This window comes from Crocodylus siamensis, chromosome 3 (assembly GCF_052110815.1).
Source record: "Crocodylus siamensis isolate JL-2025a chromosome 3, ASM5211081v1, whole genome shotgun sequence".
NCBI lineage: Eukaryota > Metazoa > Chordata > Crocodylia > Crocodylidae > Crocodylus > Crocodylus siamensis.
Window position 1 is genome coordinate 166,062,964 of NC_143397.1, and position 19,495 is coordinate 166,082,458.

Consider the following 19,495-nt stretch of genomic DNA (forward strand, 5'->3'; position numbering starts at 1 on the left):
TGCCCAGTGTCCATCCACAGTCTTTCTGGTCCCTGTCACTCCCACCCACAACTTCCCCAGCCCTGTTGGTGCTCTTCATTCCCTTCCCACATCCCCGCAGCCCTGATGGTGCCCCTCACTCCCCACCCACAGAGGGGGCTCCTGGCTGCCAGGACTACAGGGCCAGGGACCTGGGTCTGCAGCCCCCTACCCCAGGCAGGAGGAAGTGGCCGCTACAGCAGAGTGTAGCCCAGCTCCCCTCCCCCCATTGCCTGCCCACTGTAGGCTTGGGCAGGGGCGGGAGGGGAGCTGCTTCCTGCTGCAAAACACACCACACTCCTGGGGGGGGCAGGAGGACCTATGCCCCCTATATCTGTGCATGAGTTGGGGGGCTGTGTGATGCCCACTGTGAGCTCCCATCCTGCTGCCCTCCCCCAGCGCCTCTGCAGCCTGTGTGTGTGACCCAACACAGCAGAAAACAGCAGAGCCATGCAGGAAAGCTGCCTGCCACTGCAAGCTCCACACTGCCCTGGCAAGGCAACCCCTTCCTGCACAGCTGCAGCAGGGGCAGCAGCATGGGATTGTATGCAGGGGATGCGGGCAGCGCAGAGTTTGCAATGGCAGGCAGCTTACTGCACAGTTCCATTTTTCCCTGCAGTGCCAGGTCACACACACTCAGCTGCAGAAGCCCAGGGGGTGGGCAGCAGGGTAGGAAGCATGAGTCTGAAGTGGGCAGTGGGCATCATGCATACAAATGTGGGGGCATGGGTCCTCCCTGCCCCTTGGGAGTGTGCACAGCAGCAGGGAGCAACCGTCCCCTCCTCCACTTGAGCCCACAACAGGCAGCCTGCCCTGCTCCCACCCTGTGCATAGATCTAGGGGGATGTGGGCACCCCCTGCCCACCTGGAAGAGTACGCAGCAGTGGAGAACAAGCCCTGCCCTACCCACCCCCCAGGGTAAGCCATCTGTGGCCCCATCCCTCTCCCTGCCAGGGCCCTGTGGCTGCACATTATGGCCCTGGGAACCAAGCCCCAGGCACTGCTGGGTTGGGAAGCAGCTCCAGCCCAGCCCTACTCAACTCCCTCTCTCCTTTCCTCCCTATGAGGGCCTTCATTTCTCCCAAACTTACCTGTGGGAGCTGGTCTCCAGGCTGCCTGGTGACCATGGTGCCCCCTGCCTGACTGCTCACTTCCTGTCCCTCCCAGCCCCCTGCATGGGTATTAAAATGAGTATTTTAATAAGTTTACTTTCTAATTCAAAAGTGAAAGAGTATGTTCAGTTTAATTATCATATTTACTTGAATACAAGATAAGGTCCATACCTCCAATTGGCCTAGGGAAAAAGCCCCTCATCTTATAGGAATTCTCACTAAATATATTGTCTATCATTAACCTGCTGCCAAAAGCAGTATTACACTCACCAATGGAAACCAGCTATGAAGTGGATTAAATGTAGCCAACACTCAGCATGACCATAAAACACATAGTCCACATTGGGCAAACATGACCTGATCTTACCCACAAAAGGCCAAGCAGCCCATCTGAGTAAGATGTGTGGTAATGCTCATTAGGTGCAATCTCCCTCACTGCCTACTTTTTTTCTAAGTCATGGGGAGCCACTGCAGTGCATGCATTTTGACTTCCTCTTCACTTCTACAGCTGAGCTATGCCTTTCTTTCCTATTTCCGATGATGCCTGTTTCACTAGCCTTAAATGTCTGGCAAACATAATGAAATTGGGCCACAAACAGTTCACCCAGGATCTCTCTGTCAGCCCCTCAGCCTCGCATATGATTACTGTGGCTCCACCCTCTGTGAGGTAGACCTAGATCAATTCCCCCGTTCCTTATCCCAGGACTCATGACAAGAACACTTGGTTCCAGTAATGAGTGGGGGTAATTAACACCAGGCTGTTCTGTAGGGGGTCTCTGAAGTACACAACCATACTGGGCAGTGCTGAGCTATGGGGTCACCATGGCTTGATATGCTGTTGACTCTGGTGGGGCCCAGCCTCATGAACTATGTTGTAAATCACAGGTTTTTGACTTTGAACCAATGTCATGCCTAGTTTAAATATAAGTAGGTGCCAAAATATTGCTCAAAACTGTGTTTATGGAGTACTTGTGCCAAAATTTACAGCAGTTTGAAAAAAAATAACATGCATTAATGTACTAAGTGTATAGCTATTATATGCAAATTACTACATTAATTTTTAATTTCAAGTTTATTGCTTACAAATTTATTCCTCACTTGTATGTGATCAGGGAGAACAGGGTCTGACAGTAAGGAGAGGGGAAAGAGGCTGCCAGGGGGAAAACGTAGAAGGAAGCAAAGAGGAAAGGGGTTACCTGAGACCCCAGATACATTTCAGCTGCTGTAGCAGTAAGAACAGGACGAATTCAAGGAAAACCTTCAATACGTAGATGCTTTATGTGAAAAATTATACACAACTTATATTTTTTCCATTTAGATAATCTAATTAGTTGGGGGTTGTCTTATAATCAGGGTCATCTTCTATTCAAGTAAATATGGTAGTTGACAGGTAGCATAAGAGGAGGAGTTATATTATTTATTTAGAGATATTCACTTCCTTCTTGGAGCACACCACAAAGATTAGCAGATAAAGTAAAAAGCATCTTAATGCCATTTTTTAAAATTAACTTCACTAAAGGTTGGCTCCTAAATCAGATTTTAGTCTAAAATAAATGGCCTGAATTTCAAAAGTTCTGAGTACCTAGCAGCTTTCATGAAAATTGTATGTAAAAAGTAACAGAATAATGCTAAATTGCGCATAGAGCAGGTAGCTGATCCTTACTTCATTTTGGAAAAATGCCTGTAACAGAATAGAGGAAGAACTATGGTAAAGGATATATCTTCTAGGATTACGCTTACTGACCACAGTATGTCACCGCTTTTTCCACACATTTGGCAGAGAGGACTTTGATCTACTGTTGGAAAGAGTAATATCTATGGTTTGATGGGACTACATTTCAGAGTTAGGATTTAAATTGGAAATTCTCCAAATTCAGGTGTGTTTGGATGGAATCATATCCCTTTCTCCCTCCCTTCTATTCTCTCTACAACAAAATGTGGTATGGCTTATTTCATATTGATTTCTCTGATGCAAGTTATCTTTGATGTTTGCAAAGTCTAGGAAAAGTTTATAGTTAATTGCTTGGTTGATTAGCTATCCTCTTCTTTGGCTGATTAGCTAGCCTGACAGCAGCAGAACAATAATATTTAGGGTTTAGGAATTACTGTCAATTTTATGGCTTCATTGTAAGTGCAATGGAGTCTTGAAATGAAAAGTAGATATTTAGAATCTAGGTAAATGATTTCCCACAAGAGTATTAAAAAACCATGCTCTTGAAACTTAATTTCATGTCCCTTTAAATTCCTACCCAGGCCTGTAGAAATGAGCAGTCCAGTTGCAATACCATGAATTCAATGAGACTGTCCTTGTACCTAGGGATAAGCTTTGCGACTAATGCTTATAGGACTGCACCCTAGATTTTGGAGAAAACTTTAGTGGTGTCAGCTTCAGGTGGTTCACAAGACTTCAGATAATTAAAACATTAGCAGAAAATCTTTTAAATGATATTTTTTCATTTTTAGAAATGGAAACAGATTTTTGAAGACTGCATAGTTTTCATCAAGGCTACGATTGTCAAATTAAGATCAAAATTAAAGACTGTACACAGTGCGAGTATGCTAGTTCAGCATTTCCATCTATCATGTCAAGATCATATAAAGCTCAGCAGGCTACATTTGGAATTAATCTAGCATGGTAGTGGCCAAGTCCTTTGCAATAGAAAGGGGTTTCATAAACTTTTCCCATAGAACACCTCATGTCTCTAAGTACTGGTCTGTTCTGGCACATCTCCACTACGGGGTGAGCACACAAGTGATTTACTTTACAGGTGCTTTAATTAGGGTGGAACAAACAAAATAAAATACAAAATTCATCAGAATAGAAGTAATGGAAGAATAAGAGACTTGAAAAATAAGGGCTCTTTACTGAAAGTTTTTATTTTCTTTTTTTTTTTACATAGGTTCAACATGGGAGAAAACATTACGACAGATTGGTTTTGAAAGGTAAGCAGTCAATTTCTCTCCTCAACAGTGAATTTCTCTCCTCAACATGAAGTTATAGCTTAAAATACAAAAAAAAAAAAAGGAAAGAAGAAGAAATGAACATACATATTTAGGTTGACAAAGTTATTTATTTTAATTGATCCAATTTATGTGGGGTATCGAAATTAATGAGGATTATATAAAGACACTGTGTATACACTTCACTTTTAGGATTTGTTGTTTTTTTTTTCTTTTATCAAAAATCAGCTTGGGCTTCATGTGATGCAAATCTGGCTCATAGCAACTATTGCTGGGGCAATATAATGTATAGTAACAGCAGCACAATATTTGGTTAGAATATGAAAATATTATCCTTCCCCATATTTTTTCATGAGACTTCTAACCTAGGGCTGACAGAAAGAAAGGAATGTTGGAAAAGAATAAGCATGACGGGTAGATATATATAACATCCAGGGAAAACCCAGAAGCCAGCATTCCTGAAGTGCAAAGACTTCTTGCAGCCAGACTTAACCTCAAGATCATTGTACCAAAAGCATTTCTTTGGCAATTAAACTAGTCTTGGTCCTCATAAAGACTAATCTGTTCTTGAGGCTGAAATGCTCAATCTCTCTACATGTTCCTGTACAACAGTAAGCACAATGTTCTGCCTTCCATGCCTAAGGAGCTTTTATCTTTTCTCAATGCTCAATATTTCTAGATTGCATAAGAGTGTTCTGCTGCAAGGCGAAAGGTAGCTTTGTACTGGACTCTGGATGTAGAGGAAGAGTTAGGGTATATTTGTTCTTTAATGTTAAATATGTATAGGTTGCCTAATGTCTGTCACCGAAACAACAATAGCCAGGTCTTTCTGAACGCTGTAATCACTCACATGAATCAGAACTCTGACAGGGAGCAAGTTGATATAAAATATATGGCTACCTTAAAGGCACAGTGATGCCACCTCTCCATTTTCATTATCTCTGTCTGGCATAGTCTCCCCAACAGTTCAGGCCAAATGTAAATACCTTGCTAGTATAAATTTTATTTTATTTATTTGTTTTGTTTATATGACTCCCTTACCAAAATAGGCTAAGAGCATCTTACTGTAAAAAAAAAAAAGAATAAAACAAAAATGAAACCAGAAACCAAAATAACTTATAACAGTAGAGACAATGTTAAACAAGATGTATGCTTTTATAATAAAAACGTCCCAAGCAATACCTTAACTTAACCATGCTTGTTAAATGCCTACCAAATTAAAAAAAAAAGTTAATGGTTAATTCATTGAATCAGAATTATAAGACATAGATCAGTGCCAGAAATTTTTAAATTACAATAAATGTATGTTTAGATTTAATTTATGACCAGGTAACTCGCCACCTAGACAAGAGACATGTTGACATTGTATACCTTGACTTCCAAAAAGTCTTTGCTCTCGTATCCCACAATGTCCTTCTGAGAAAATTGGAGGATTGTGGGCTTAACTCTGAGACAGTCAGGTGGGTGAGAAACTGACTGCGGGGTAGGGCTCAGAGAGTCCTAATGAACAGATCTGTGTTGTCCTGTTGAGAAGTGGCCAGTGGTGTCCCACAGGAGACACCACTTGGTCCAATTCTTTTCAACACCTTTATCAATGATTTGGATCTCGGGGTGAAGAGCTCACTGGCCAAATTAGTGGATGACACCAAGTTATTGGGGAGTGTGGTCATGCTTGAAGATAGGCTACAGATACAGATGGACCTAGACAGGCTAGCAAGTTGGGCTGATCAGAACCAGATGAAGTTCAGTGTTGAGAAATGTAAAGTGCTCCACCTGGGGACGAACAACCTACAGGCTTGGTTGAACCGAAGTGACCAGCACCACAAATGAAAGGGGCCTGGAGGTAATAATAGACCATAGCATGAATATGAGTTGGCAGTGCAACGCTGTAGCCACTAGGGCAAATTTTATTCTGGCATGCATCAATTGATGCATCTTCAGCGAAACCAAGCAAATGATTTTTCCGCTCTACTCAGCACTGGTGAGACCACAGCTGGAGTACTGCATCCGGTTCTGGGTGTTGCACTTTAACAAGGATGTGAATAAGCTTGAGAGAGTCCAGAGGAGAGCCACCTGTATGATCACAGACTTGCACGGCAAGCCATACAAGGAAAGGCTGAGGGATCTGAGACTCTTTAACCTGAAAAAGAGAAGGCTGAGAAGGGACTTGGTAGCCACTTACTGCTACACTAGGGGAGTATATCAAAGGCTCAGTGAACATCTATTCACCAGGGCACCCTTGGCGATAACCAGGAGTAAAGGCCACAAACTCCTGGAAGACTGTTTCAGACTCAACATTAGGAAAAACTTCTTCACACTCAGGGCATCCAGAATGCGGAATAGGCTTCCACCAGAGGTGGTACAATCACCTACTCTGGAAATCTTCAAGAGGGGACTGGACAGTCACCTTGCGGGGGTCATTTGACCCCAGTTGTCTTTCCTGCTTGGTACAGGGGGCTGGACCCGATGATCTTCCAAGGTCCTTTCCTTCTTTTCAATCTATGAATTCCCCCTTCACTCTAAACATTCTCAGACCTTGATAGCAGTTACATTAAAAGCTGATTTCTGTGTCACTCTTGTCTAAAAGCATTTCATTTCACTAACTTCACCCAACCAGAAAAATTGACTGAACACTGTACCATTATAGTATCAGCAAAGGTAAGGGAAGATCAATACTATTGCATATCTTTAAAAGAGTGTGTGTGGGGGGGGGGGGGAGCGTTAAGCTTTCAAAGAACTGATGAAGTCTTATTCTTTTTTTTTTTTGTAAAATCATTTTGAAACCATCTTTAGTTAACAAAGTATGAAACTTGTTTATCTAGTCCACTATCTATACATTTATATTTGACTTTATTGGTATTTTATTGTGTATATAGACTGAAGATTATACCAAGGTGTTTAGTGCCAGATTGTTTGGGACAGTATGCAGAAAGAATTAAATATTATTTTTAATGCCTTTGGAGTAATAAATATAAATTACTTTGGAGTAAATAAATATTTACAGGTTGACACATTTGATTTCCAGGAAGTTAAAAGGAGCAAGGGAAAAAAAGTTACTGTTTACATCAGTAAACTCCAGTTTTTTTAATGGAATTGATTTTCCTTTTTATTTTCACAGACTGCTGTTGGTTTAAATGCAGAATTCCAGCTTAGTAGTGAGGGAGCTTTCTAACCACTTGTGCAGAAATTGCTTAAAATTACCATAGGGCCTGAATGAACCAACATGACGCGACAGCGTGATTCTCAACCGCGGTGCCATGGCACTCTTGGGAGCCTTGAGCTCCTTTCAGGTGTTCTGTGAGATACCATGCAATGTCAGTAAACCTGATTTACAAGATAAATCCATAGGGTGTTTATACATAAGCTTTGGTAGTGGTGGGGACATTTTAATTAGAGTGGCTCTGAGAGCTTTAGTTAAAGCACCCCCACCACCAATTATCAGTGTGGGCAGGCTGATACACATGACTCCGGGGTCTGCTGGAGTGCAGTAATTACCACGCTCCAGCAGACTCGATTACAGCACGTTGGAGCAGCCTTGCTGCATGTTTATAGGCACCCAGAGATTTCAGATAAGAACCTGTAGTGTCAAAGCATTCAGATCTGTTGTAGACTTTCTGAGTTCTTTTCAGTGAAAGAATGACTCTATTCTGTAATCTAAAAAGGAGTGAAAAGAAGAACTAGTGTTTTTCAAGGGGTTCCTCAAGCCTAAAAAAGTTAAGAAACACTGCTCTGAATTGTAGAAATATCTGTTCTATATTCAGTGTATTTATATTTTGTTTTTTCATGTGTTAGAGAAATTAAGACTTTAATGCATCAAATAAAACAAAAGAGTTCCTTATACCAAATAAGAACAGTGGACTAAATTAATTTCTGGCATGAATCACTTGACTCTAGCAGAATGATAACAGTGATGAATTTGTCCCAACATTTTTAAGCTGCCAGACATAGTGATTGCATTGCCACCTTAGAACTTTGCACAATGGGAAAACATTCACATGAGAGGTCCTACTGATAATTTAGAAGCTAAACAAAAGTTCTGGCTGAGATGTTAGCCATTGAACTCTCATCTGGTGAGCCAGCCCTTTAAGGGAAACCAGATAGTCTGCATTATGCTTCAATCAGATTGGAATTACTTTTTAGTGTGGAGTGTTTGCCTCCAAAAAATTTAATAGAAGTTTTGGCTCTGGCACAGTTTGTCTTCTTTCAGAGAATTACTTGTTCTCAAGGCTTGCTGAACTCTGTCTTTACTCATAGGTTTTCAGAATCCTACAGTGTGTTTTCACACTTTCCATGAGAAACTTAATCATGTTTAATTTAATTGTATTTAAACTCAAGCTAAAGCTTAGTTCCTAGTTGCTTTCATGAAACCTCCTTCTGTGGGTGAATGTCTTATAGACAAATGGCTTGCTGAGTGGCTATAATGCAAGAAATAAAAGTATCATGAATACAAGTCTCCTGGAGATAATTATCCAGAGATAGGCCACAGAATTATTTTCCTTGTCATCTTTAGACATTTTCTATCTTTTGTGTCTATCTTAGACTTTCAGGAGAAAGAATTCAGACACATGTCCTGTCAGTAGTTGTTAATCAGAACTGCAGAAATTGCTTCCTTTGCAGAAAAGGACTCAGGAAATGTGTGCATTCTTGTTTCAATTTCCCAAAAGTCAGAAACATTAAGGCTTGGTTTGATCTGAAATCCATCCAGAGTTTCATGCTGAGAAGATTTACATTATGAAAGATTTAAAAGCTGACCACTTACAGAATGCCTGTGTCTTTGGGGCATTTTTTAGTTTATGGGGCAGTAGAGGAGACATATTTCCATGCAGTCATTTGACCTAATTCTCTATATTCACTTAAAACATCTTTAATTGGAATAAAAAGCATTGGATTTATGAGTGGAGTAAGAATCAGTATAGTTTTAACATTACTTCTGTGAGTAAATAAAAAGTTACAATTCTATTTTATTACAACAGATCTGTAGGCGCTTTAGTTCATAATCATCCAGGGTTTTAGACCATTAATTTTGTGACCAGGAATTAGACCAAAAATTCCTTAATTGTGACATCTTATTGGATCTTGTCCATTTAGAGGCAGACTGCTTTTGACAGCGTAGTGAATCTGGAAGATATAAAACACATTGGCCCTTTATGGAAATTATACATTTTCAGTTGCTAGGACTGGTAGTATTGGGTGCTTCTGTATTGTGGAGTTATGCTTTTTTAACAAATTAAATCTAATTTTAGTTTTTAAACAGTATTTCATTCACAAGAACATCATACACTCTTATAGGGCATTATGGGGAAATGCTGGTTCTTTTGTTGTTTCTTTTTTTCTTTTTTTTGAAATTCAGTTATCATCATTTGCTGTTGCTGCAAGTCATCCCAAGGACTTTTGGAAGACAGTTCTGAGGGTGCTTTGGAATTTATGGGTCTGCTAAAAGACCAAGCTAAAAATATGAAATAACCTCCATTAACCAATAAATTTGGGCCTACGACCAGAATAATGTCCTAGCATATCACAGGAAATATTTTCGTGACAATTCTAAGCCAACATAGGTAAACCGAACCAAAACAGACAAACTCCAACCCTTTATAAGGCTTGAACATTTGAGGCAGTTTTTGCTTGGGGGAGATTTATACAGTCTTTATAAAGCTGTTTAACTTTCTGAAAATTATTATCAGAAGTTTTTGGAGGGAATTTAGATCTGCTTTTATTCATAATTTAACTGTCAGAAACAGACTGAGGAGGTTCCATGAGATCTTGTTTTTGAAGCTTTTCTCTATTTAAACAGCCACATTCTCCTATGCTGAAAGCAGTTATTGCCAGAGGAGGCAAAGGGTACAGCAGGAACTGGGGTATGCCTATACTCCTTTTGATGCATGCAGTATGCATAATTTATGCTCATGTAAACAGAAGTGAAGCATGAATACTGAAAGGAGAATGTAACCCCTGTTTACAAGCACATCTTGGCTAAATTATACTAGGCCTGTGTGAAGTGGCTAGTATTTGCTATGCATTTGGATTCGGCCGAGTCAGGGGACAGTGATTCGAATCACTATCCAGAATCAATGGAATTGATTTCTGGTGATGAATCTTCAAATCACCCAGGCCCATCCCCCGCTACCCTGGCAAAGGCTGCCTCGCCCACCCCAGCTCCCACCTCTTTGGAAAAGAAAAGCTCCCACTCACCAGGTGCTGCCAGATAGGGGGGATGATCCCCACTGCCCCCCCACTGTGTGGGGATCTCTGCACGAGCCCCCTGATCCCCCCACTCTCCCTGCACCCCACGGGTGCCCTGCCCTGGGGGTGCTGAGGCAGTGGGGAGCAGTGAGGATAGCCTCTCTGACCAGCAGCACCCGGTAAGCACCGGACTTTTCTTTAAGAGGCCGGGAGCTGGGCCAGGAGGGCAGCTGTGGGGGAGTGGGGTGGGGGGTCTGGCCCCATAGTCCCCTCCCCCAGCCTCCCTTCCCTGTGCCTAGTACTTACCAGTTCAGAGTTGGCTGCAGCTCCATGCTGCAGCCACCAGGGATTGCCTGAATCATCAAAGCTCTCCAAACCTTTTCTGAAGATTCAGAGAGCTTTGAATTGATTCAGACCTTTCAATTGGTCCCCTGATTTGAATCAGATTTGGAGATTTGGCCACTGAATTGGGCCAAATCTCCTCCAAATTGAATCACCACCCGAAGCATAGTACAGCCCTACTAATTACAGACATTCAAAAAGCTCCAATTGAAACTGATTCAACATATCCAGGTTTCCCTAAGGTACAGAGATTGAACAGGGAGTGAACAGAATACATGTTCACTCTTGGTGGGGAGGTCATGCTGATGTCTGTGCTGCCCAGGCCAGAAGGCAGGGAACACTCTTGTATGCCTCCCAGTGGAGCCTCTTTCCCCAGCCCCACTAAATTTTTGTTTTGTTAGCAGCTCTGTCAGCAGCAGGGGGACACCACCCAGCTCTGCTTGCTCTGGTGGGGGAGGCCAGGGCTAGGCCGAAAGGTGGAGGGCCTCTCCTCTCCCTCCCCTAATGCTGCCCAGCTCAGCTGACAGCTCAAACAGCTCTTAGCCCTGCTTCTCCTTGCTGACGTCAGCTAAGCCAGGTAGAGCAGGAGGAACAGTGGAAGAATACAGGTTCCCTTCAGTTGTGCTTGCTGAGTGTTGGTGGGGGGAGGTTGAGGGGGGCTGGGCCCAGCCCATGGGGCAGGGGCTTCTGTTCTCCCCCAACCCCCAGCACTGAGCAGCTGGGTTGACAGTCCTGGTGCTACTCTCTGCCCCTGACCCTGAGCAAGCACAGCTGGGGAGAGCCTGCACTCCCCCACCCTTCCTGGGTGCTGCCAGGTTCAGCTGAGCCAGGTCATATCAGGGGGTAAAGAGCAGAGGCTTTTGCCCTGCAGCCCAGCCCTGCTCCCCTCTCCCAGACCTAAGCAAGCACAACTAGGGGAGCGGGGAGTGCATGGTAGGGTGAGGCTCTACTCCTCCTCCCCACCTCCCCCTGCACCACCACTGATAGGTGCATACAGGACATGGGGATGGGGAAAACAGGCTTTGCTGCCTCAGCAATATGATAGTCCAGGGTAGCAGGGCTGACCCAGCTCTGTGGAGCAGGCAACGTGGGCATGCAAAGTATCATGGGATGCTAGAGGGCAGCAAAGTAACTTGACTTGGGAGGAGATCTGAGACAGAAGTTTAATAGACTGGTTTAACCTAAATCAGTGAAGTCTGATTCTACAGACTGAAGTCTACATCTATCCAGGTCTATCTTAAGTCAGTTTTGAACTTTTTGAAACCAGTTTACATGCACTGAACTTCTGGGCTAGGGGCAGACATTCAAAAAACCCAAGCCTGAATTGATTTATTCTTTGCAGGTTAGTCTAAGCTGTGCAGCTTAAACTGATTAAAAACTGAACCAGCATTCTATGTTAAATCAGGGAATGCATCCACATGCCTGCAGTGGCTTAAGCCAGATGCTGGGGGGCACTAGAGCACACCTGCCAGCCACTGCCAAAGGGGAAGGAAGAGAGACACCCTCCAAGGCTCTCACCCCGCCCCTGCTGGAGCAGAGTGGGTGTGGCCAGGCATCAACCTGGGGATGGAGATAAAGTCCTTTCTCTGAAGCAAGCATGTATTGAACAGTATTGTTGCAAAGCATACAACAGGGAACTACCAAAAATCTTTGCCTAAGCTAAGATACAGCCCAGTAAAACACAGCATACACAACTAGTCTAACTTAAAATGTAAACCAGGAAGACAAGAATTAGTTTTACTAATCTTGAGGACAGCCAAGCATTCAGAAAGGCTTTGTTTAGGTATTCCCAGCTTTACACGTTCTGCTTTATAATGTAAATGTAGATCCCTGCATTCTTTGGTGAAGCTGTCTGCAACTTCCCTTAACTACATCTCCAGCATGTGTGATGATTGTCAGGTCTTTGCCAACACTTCCCACCTCTCAGTCTGGTCCTGCAGGTCTTAGCTTTGGGCTCACAGGTGCAGGGCTTGGATCTGCACACAGGGGACTAGCTTGCCTCTGTCCTTCCCCCACCCCCCTCCAGGACATGCTATGGAATGAATCCCTCCCAAGCCACAGAGACTGCAGCCAAAATCCCAGTGGTTCCAGGGGAGAGAGGGGATAGAGGAAATAATTATCTTCATCCTTGCCTGGCTGCAGGCAAGCCGTGGAGGTGTGGCTGGGGCTGGCGAACAGCAGCTGCAAGCCCCGGGTTTGCTAGAGGGGAAAGGGGTGGAAATTTACCTCAGGGACCATGGCAGCCCTTGTGCCAGCTAGAGAGAAGAGGGGAGGGGGCAGTCCAGCTCACTGGACTAGAGAGCAGAGCCCTGCCCAGCCCAGACAGCATGCCAGGATGCTGGCAGTGTCTGGTTTATCTCAAACCAGCAAGGGATCTGGGACAGACATTGCATAAACCAGTTTGAGCCAAATTAGTTAAGTCTGATACTATAGTCAACCAGATTTATCTCAGACTAGTTTTGGTCATTTTCAAACTGGTTTATGTGCACTGAATGTCTGTTCTGTTACAGGTTTAAACCAGTTTCTGATCCCTTAAACCAGTTTATATGGAATATCTGTCCCTTGCCCTTATGTGTTTCAGATTTAAATCAGTTTTCGATCACTTAAATTGATTTATGTGTAATGTCTGTCCTTAATCCTCTTGCACATTATTAACTGAGGGCAATGGCATGTATATTTGGAGTTGTTTCAAAAAGGCAGCAGACATTATTTTCTAATAGTTACATGTGGACAAGTTGGGAATGATACGAATAAAGCAAAATGGCCCAGTGTTGAAGTTGGAGTGGTTTTGCTACACTTGTGTCATTTTCAGTTTGTCCATATGTAACTATTAGAGAGTAAAAGCTGCTTCCCTTTTAAAATATTCCCCTTTTGAAATTGCTCCAAATGTAGGTGTGTCCATACCCAGAGATGTGGACTAATGCAGTGGCAGTTACTTTGGCACAGATCCTTCAAATAAGAGCTTCTTTACTACAGAATGAAGCGAGATATTCAAGTGCATGGAGAGAGAGCCACTCCTCAAAGTCATGGCTTTCAGAGAATTAGACTGGTGCTTAAAGTTTGGGAAGGCCTTAAAATGAGCCTCTCCTTACCATGCCATTTCAAAGAGGTTTGGACAGAAGGGAATGTAGACAACAAGCTTACATTTTCAGGAAATTAAGCTCTGATAATATACCAGTTATATCATTGTTACATTGTGGTTAAATTATGTTTACTCTGCAATTGTAGAATATTTACATTGCTGCTGTATTTATATCCTGCAAAACAAAGAGTCACCAAGAGATTTGGTGTCTGAGCATATGGAAGCGTTACTTGTGGGTCCAGCATGCTGCTTTTTAGTGTGAGATAAATTAAAAATGCTGGAGCTTAAGTAAAGTAGCTTTATATCCAGGAAATGGCTAGAGTTAAGAGCCTTTCAATTAAATGGACTGTGTCTGGATTTGATAGATTTAAATGAAGCTCTTTTTGTTATTGATTGTTTTTTGAGATATTGCAAGTAAGATAATTGCAACATGATTAAGAAACCATTACCCTCATCCAAAATTATCCTGACTGCAACTTCTGTACATTTGAAGAACTTTTGATGTGAAGATTTTAATGTATATTGTGCTGTCATAAAGAGGGGTATTTTCAAATTTTCAGACTGTTGCTATCTGTATACCATACATAATGCAACATCATACTGTTTCTTCTAAATGGTAAAAACTAAAGCTTACTGAATAATGGGAAAAATAAAAGCAATTGACTGGATTGTACAGACATAGGGTGATTTTACTCCAGTACTTATTGTGGGGTCATGTTTTTGATTATTTTTGTGCTGACTTGATTATTTTGTGTTTTGGATGACTGTTGATGATTTGTGAAAATGCCTGAAATAAGGAATTTTGCATGAATGTTTAGCACAAATTAAACAAAAAATGATGATAGAGGGTATATTGCTGATTATTTAAAATTTTCCTTTATCCTCATTCAGTCAAGGAAGAGAAATAATACCACATGACTTAGAGGACTAGTCACATATCAGAAATAATGAAAATCAATTATCTGAACCCCCCAGCACTCTACCTCCCCACTTTCCAAATAACCCATAGACTTAAAATGTTCATTCACGTTCTTTGATGAAATATTTATGAATAATTAATGCTTTTTAAGAAAATCATGTTTAGTTCATGGCTCTTTGCAGATATAGTCAAGGCTTTGAGTTACAACAAATATTAAATCCTAAGGCAAAAAGACATCGGTATAGTCACCTAATCTGAGCTCCTCCTCTGTGTCACAGTGTGTAGTACTTCATTCAGTAATATCTGCTGTAAGTCTGTAACTTCTCTCTTGAGCTACAGCATACTAAAAAGATTTGTAGAGATTCTTCCTTGTTCCTAAGTAAATTATTCTAGTTCTTAATAATACATACTGTTCAGTAACATGCCTTATTTCTAGCCTGAATTTGTCCAGATTAGCTGTCAGATGATAGATCTTATATTGTCGCCTTTTAATAGATTAAAGAGCTATCTATTATAGAAAATTTCTTCTCCTTGTGGCACTTGTACACCCATGTGAACTCAAGTTACCTACTAATGTTCTTTTGGATAAACTATATATGAGGAACTGCTTAACTTTCCAGATCTCACTTTCCAGATCTCACATTGTTATTATAGTTCTTTTTGAACATTTTCAATTTCCATGGAATAATTTGATGAGCTCTGCTCTTTTCCCCTTCTTATACATTTTCTTCTGTGATATAGTACATTAATATTCCACAAAACTGATTTAAGATTGCTTTACTGACGGTTCTTCTATGTTAAGTAAATACCAACTAATTGAAAAAGCATTTTGGAGACTAACAGATGTGTGATAATTATGCTTTTGGCACTACTTGATAAATACATTTTTCATAATAAATTGGTATTTTATGTACACAGTGGGAGAAACTTTTTGAATATCAATCTCTTATTAAAACACTTAGTTGTCACTAACTATGTAATGAGCACACGTAGTTTATTTAGTCACTTACCACAAGTTAGTGCTTCAGTAATCTGCTATTATGGTTATTTGGAGAATAACAACATTTTTTATTCATTCTGAATTGAAGGTCTCTTTGAAAACTGTAACTTAAAGCATTTGCATCTGTCAAGTTTGCTCCTCAGTGGTATTGCTTATCCTGTAATTTCCAAATCTGTATTCAACTAACAAAGAAGCAAGTAATGCATTTGTTGTGGACAGTGAGCAAAGGGCGGCTCTGATCTGTGTTCTGGGGGAAATTCTTTCCTGTTTTCTACCACTTATCTGGTGTATATCTATCTTTGTGCATAAATAAGTGTTTAATCCCTTTTTCATAGAATGCACTGACCCTTTAAATACAATTGCATAAGGCTGGTATGGATTTAGGATATATTGGACTACCTTATCTCTGCCCAGATGACATGGAGTTGCTCTCGGTCTTCCCCACCTTGGAAGGGTGCATGGTTCCCACGCTGGGTTGCTCGTGCCTCCCCACTGTGTCCCCCGTGTGAGGTAACTGCTCCCTGCCAGTGCCTCCCGCTTCCTGTGGCAGGGCCCTTGGCTCCTCCTCTCTTGATTTTAGCTGGGCAATCTTCCTCCTTGCTGCCAGTGTCTCTGGGTCCACCCAGAGACGCTGAAGGGAAGCAATCTTCCTCCCTTCACCAGCATCTCTGGGTCAACATCCTCTTCTTCCTCCACCAGCATCTCTGGGTCAGCGTCCTCTTCTTTCCCCGCTGGCATCTCTGGGTCAGTGTCCCTTCCTCCCACCGACTGCCACCTGCCAGCTGTTTTCCTGGCTGCTATTTGAGCAGCCCACAGTTTCTGGAGGCTCCGCCCACGTCCCTCACCTATCCACAGCTGTAGGCAACTCCAGAATCACGGGGCCACCGCCTGCAATTCCTTCTGGCTGCTGCTGTAAAGGATCCCTATGGTTAATACCGGGGTGCATGGGGTGGGGGTCCGGGACCCCTTACAGGGGCTTTCACTGCCCCTTTCACACTCCCCAGTCCTGGAGGACATGTATAAATGCCCTATGTGGGCAAACTGGAGACAGTCCAGAAGAGGGCAAAAAATAGTTTTGGGGGCTAGGGCACATGACTTATGAATAGAGGCTGAGGGTACTGGGCTTATTTAGTTTGGAGAAGAGAAGACTGAGAGATTTAATAGCAGCCTTCAACTATCTGAAGGGAAGTTCGAAAGAGGATGGAGCTAGACTGATCTCAGTGATGGCAGATGACAGAACAAGGAGCAACAGTCTCAAGTTGCAGCAAGGGAAGTTTAGGTTAGCTATTAGAAAGAATTTTCTAGGAGGGTGGTGAAGCACTGGAACAGGTTAGCCAGAGAGGTGGTGGAATCTCCATTCTTGGAGGTTTTCAGGACCTGGCTAAGACAAAGCTTTAACTGAGATGATCTAATTGGGGATGGTCCTGCTTTGAGGAGGGGGTTGGACTAGATGACCTCCTGAGGTCCCTTCCAACCTTCATTTTTCTATGATTCTGTGTTTCCAGATATTGTTTAGCTGAGATTACACTGTCTTCTGCAGCACAGGAAGGGTGACTAGAAGATCACAAATCCATTCTTTTCTGAAAGTTAAGGCAGTCAGCTTGAAAACAATAAATAAAAGTTTATTTGACAGTGGTACAATTGGTTTGTACGTTTCATTTGGGTACCACACAGTAACAATTACACTTGGGCCCAAATCAGAGTATATAGCATCTACTCTGTCAAAAGGGGGTAGAAAAGATGAAGTAGTTGGAAAGGAGGTAAAAAGAATGAAGAGACAAACTGACATAAATGCAAAGACCATACAGCAAGCTTTGAACAAAGCTACGAAGGGAAGTTACAGAAGAGAGAAGTCTTTGTCCCTGTCATTATAGAAACAAAAGACAACACAGTCAACCTAAGCAGTCTTGACAGGATCCTAGTGGAAGAGATGGTGTCTGTACTACCTAATGTCTAAATGATTACCACAGTCATGTCATTTCAAATGTCAGCACATTATTGATTTTTAGATTACTTGCAACTCAGATCTGTGCTAAAGTGAAAAACTTTTAATAATGCTGGTTAATTTTATTTAGAGTGAAGAAAAAAGGCATGTGTAAATATATGGAGATAACATCAGTACAGTATTTACTTGATTCCAAGATAAGTCTTTTTTTTTCCATTTAACATGACGGGACAAGTTCCCTGTCTTGGAATCAAGCAGGAGGTTGGGGAGGGGTGGGGAGCAGGCAGCTGCTGTGGCCCTGGCCCCAGCCACAGTCCCAGTCCAGCATAGAGGCTGGAGCCACAGCTGGTATCTGCCTCCCCATTGCCTTTCCCCCCACACTCATCTGCAGACTTGGGCTCCTGCCCTCCTATCTCCCTCCCCCAGCCTCTGCTTCCTGCCTGCTGGTCCCCACCTTGCCACTTACTCTTGCTCCAGCACTGGAGGGCTCCATACCTTCATACCAGCCTAGTGCACAGAGTGCAACCCCAGCCCAGTTGCAGTGGAGGTAGCAGCAGCAGTTTTGGCCAGGCCTCAGGGACAGAGCTGCCACTGCTTCTACTGGGCCAGGCTGGGGCCATGCTTTATGACTCAGGTAGGAGTAGGGACAGAGCCTGCTGGAGCAAAGAAAGGGCAAGTGGGTGGCAGGAATGGAGGAGGTAGGTCACAGGCAGGGGCAGAGGTTGAAGGCGCTGGGAGACAGGAACAGGGGACAGAAGCAGTGGGGTGGTAGACACAGGTCAGGAAGCAGAGGGGCAAGTTTGGGGGGACAGCAGGCAGTTGCAAGCTGCTTGACCCTCGCCAGTGCTTCCCCCACTGCTGCCTCACTGCTGCCTTCCCCCCTCCTGCTTCTCCTGCCAAGTGCCTCCTGCCACTGCTTTCCCTATTGCAGCAGTTGGAGGGAGGGGGCAAATTTAAGATGAACATCCAATAACTTGTTTCTTTACATGGACAATTATAACAAATTTATAAATTTCCCATGTATAGAATCTGCTTAGTGGGGGATTGTGTTAAATTCAAATTCATCAGATTTGGGTAAATATAATATGTGCATACGGCTTTAACTCTCCCTCCTCTCACCTTATGTATATTGCTTACCTTCCTTGACCTTGACTCTGTAATCAGGTCAGTGCTGTTGGACCTCTGCACCCCTGTAGGTCCCCATTAAGGTCAGTGGGACCTACATGTGTATGGATCTAATTGCAGTGCTGTTGATTACCACAATTTTATGGTAGGGTAAAGGGTGGAAGAGTTCATCTCTAGCTCTCAGGATTGCAGGAGTTTGAAAAAGTGAAATGACCTGATAAAGCAAAGCAAATAAAAAGTATCTAAAATGTAATATTGGTTTTAATCTCATATTTATCTGACAGTCCCATTATTTTTCAACCTCATTCATTGTAAAGACCTTGATGAGAAGATTCTGTCTGCTTATGTGTTTGTAGCGATCAGAACTCATGGGAGTACCCCCCTGGTTGGTGCTCCCCTGACATGCCAAGTATCCTACCTCAGTCGGTTGATGAGTCTTGTCCCTGCTTTACGAAGAAGTGCAGAAGAGGGCTGTGGCGGGCCAGTAGGGGGCGCTCCTGCGTTGAGCTGCCCACCTCCCTGCGCCCGACCACCTTTCAGGCTCCGAATGCCCCGCTAGGGGTACCTTATGCTCGGCCACACTCCCTCTCCCGGAGCACACTCGCTAGTCTGGGGGTAACATTGCCACCACCACCCCGAGAAGGGACTGTCTCGGCCCTGTGTCCTCAGGGAAACACAGGCCTAATAGTCCGATGGGTACTCGACCCAGTACAGGCACTTGGGGCACTTCCCCAAGTCAGGGGGCAAAAAGTAAAGTCTCCCTTAGTCCGCAGACCTAAGGGGTCTCTTAGGCATAATTTAGACCCACCCC

At 43.1% G+C, this 19,495-nt stretch overlaps 1 protein-coding gene across 3 annotated transcripts in view; it reads left to right on the top strand.

Annotated features, from left to right (window-relative positions):
• Positions 1-19,495, top strand: part of PIEZO2 (piezo type mechanosensitive ion channel component 2) — a 503,985-nt gene that overhangs the window by 236,776 nt on the left and 247,714 nt on the right. For all 3 annotated transcript variants that reach the window (XM_090039669.1, XM_090039670.1, XM_090039671.1), the window contains exon 4: positions 4,031-4,073. In XM_090039669.1, the coding sequence (XP_089895795.1) occupies positions 4,031-4,073 (43 nt within the window). The remainder of the gene's footprint in view (positions 1-4,030; positions 4,074-19,495) is intronic.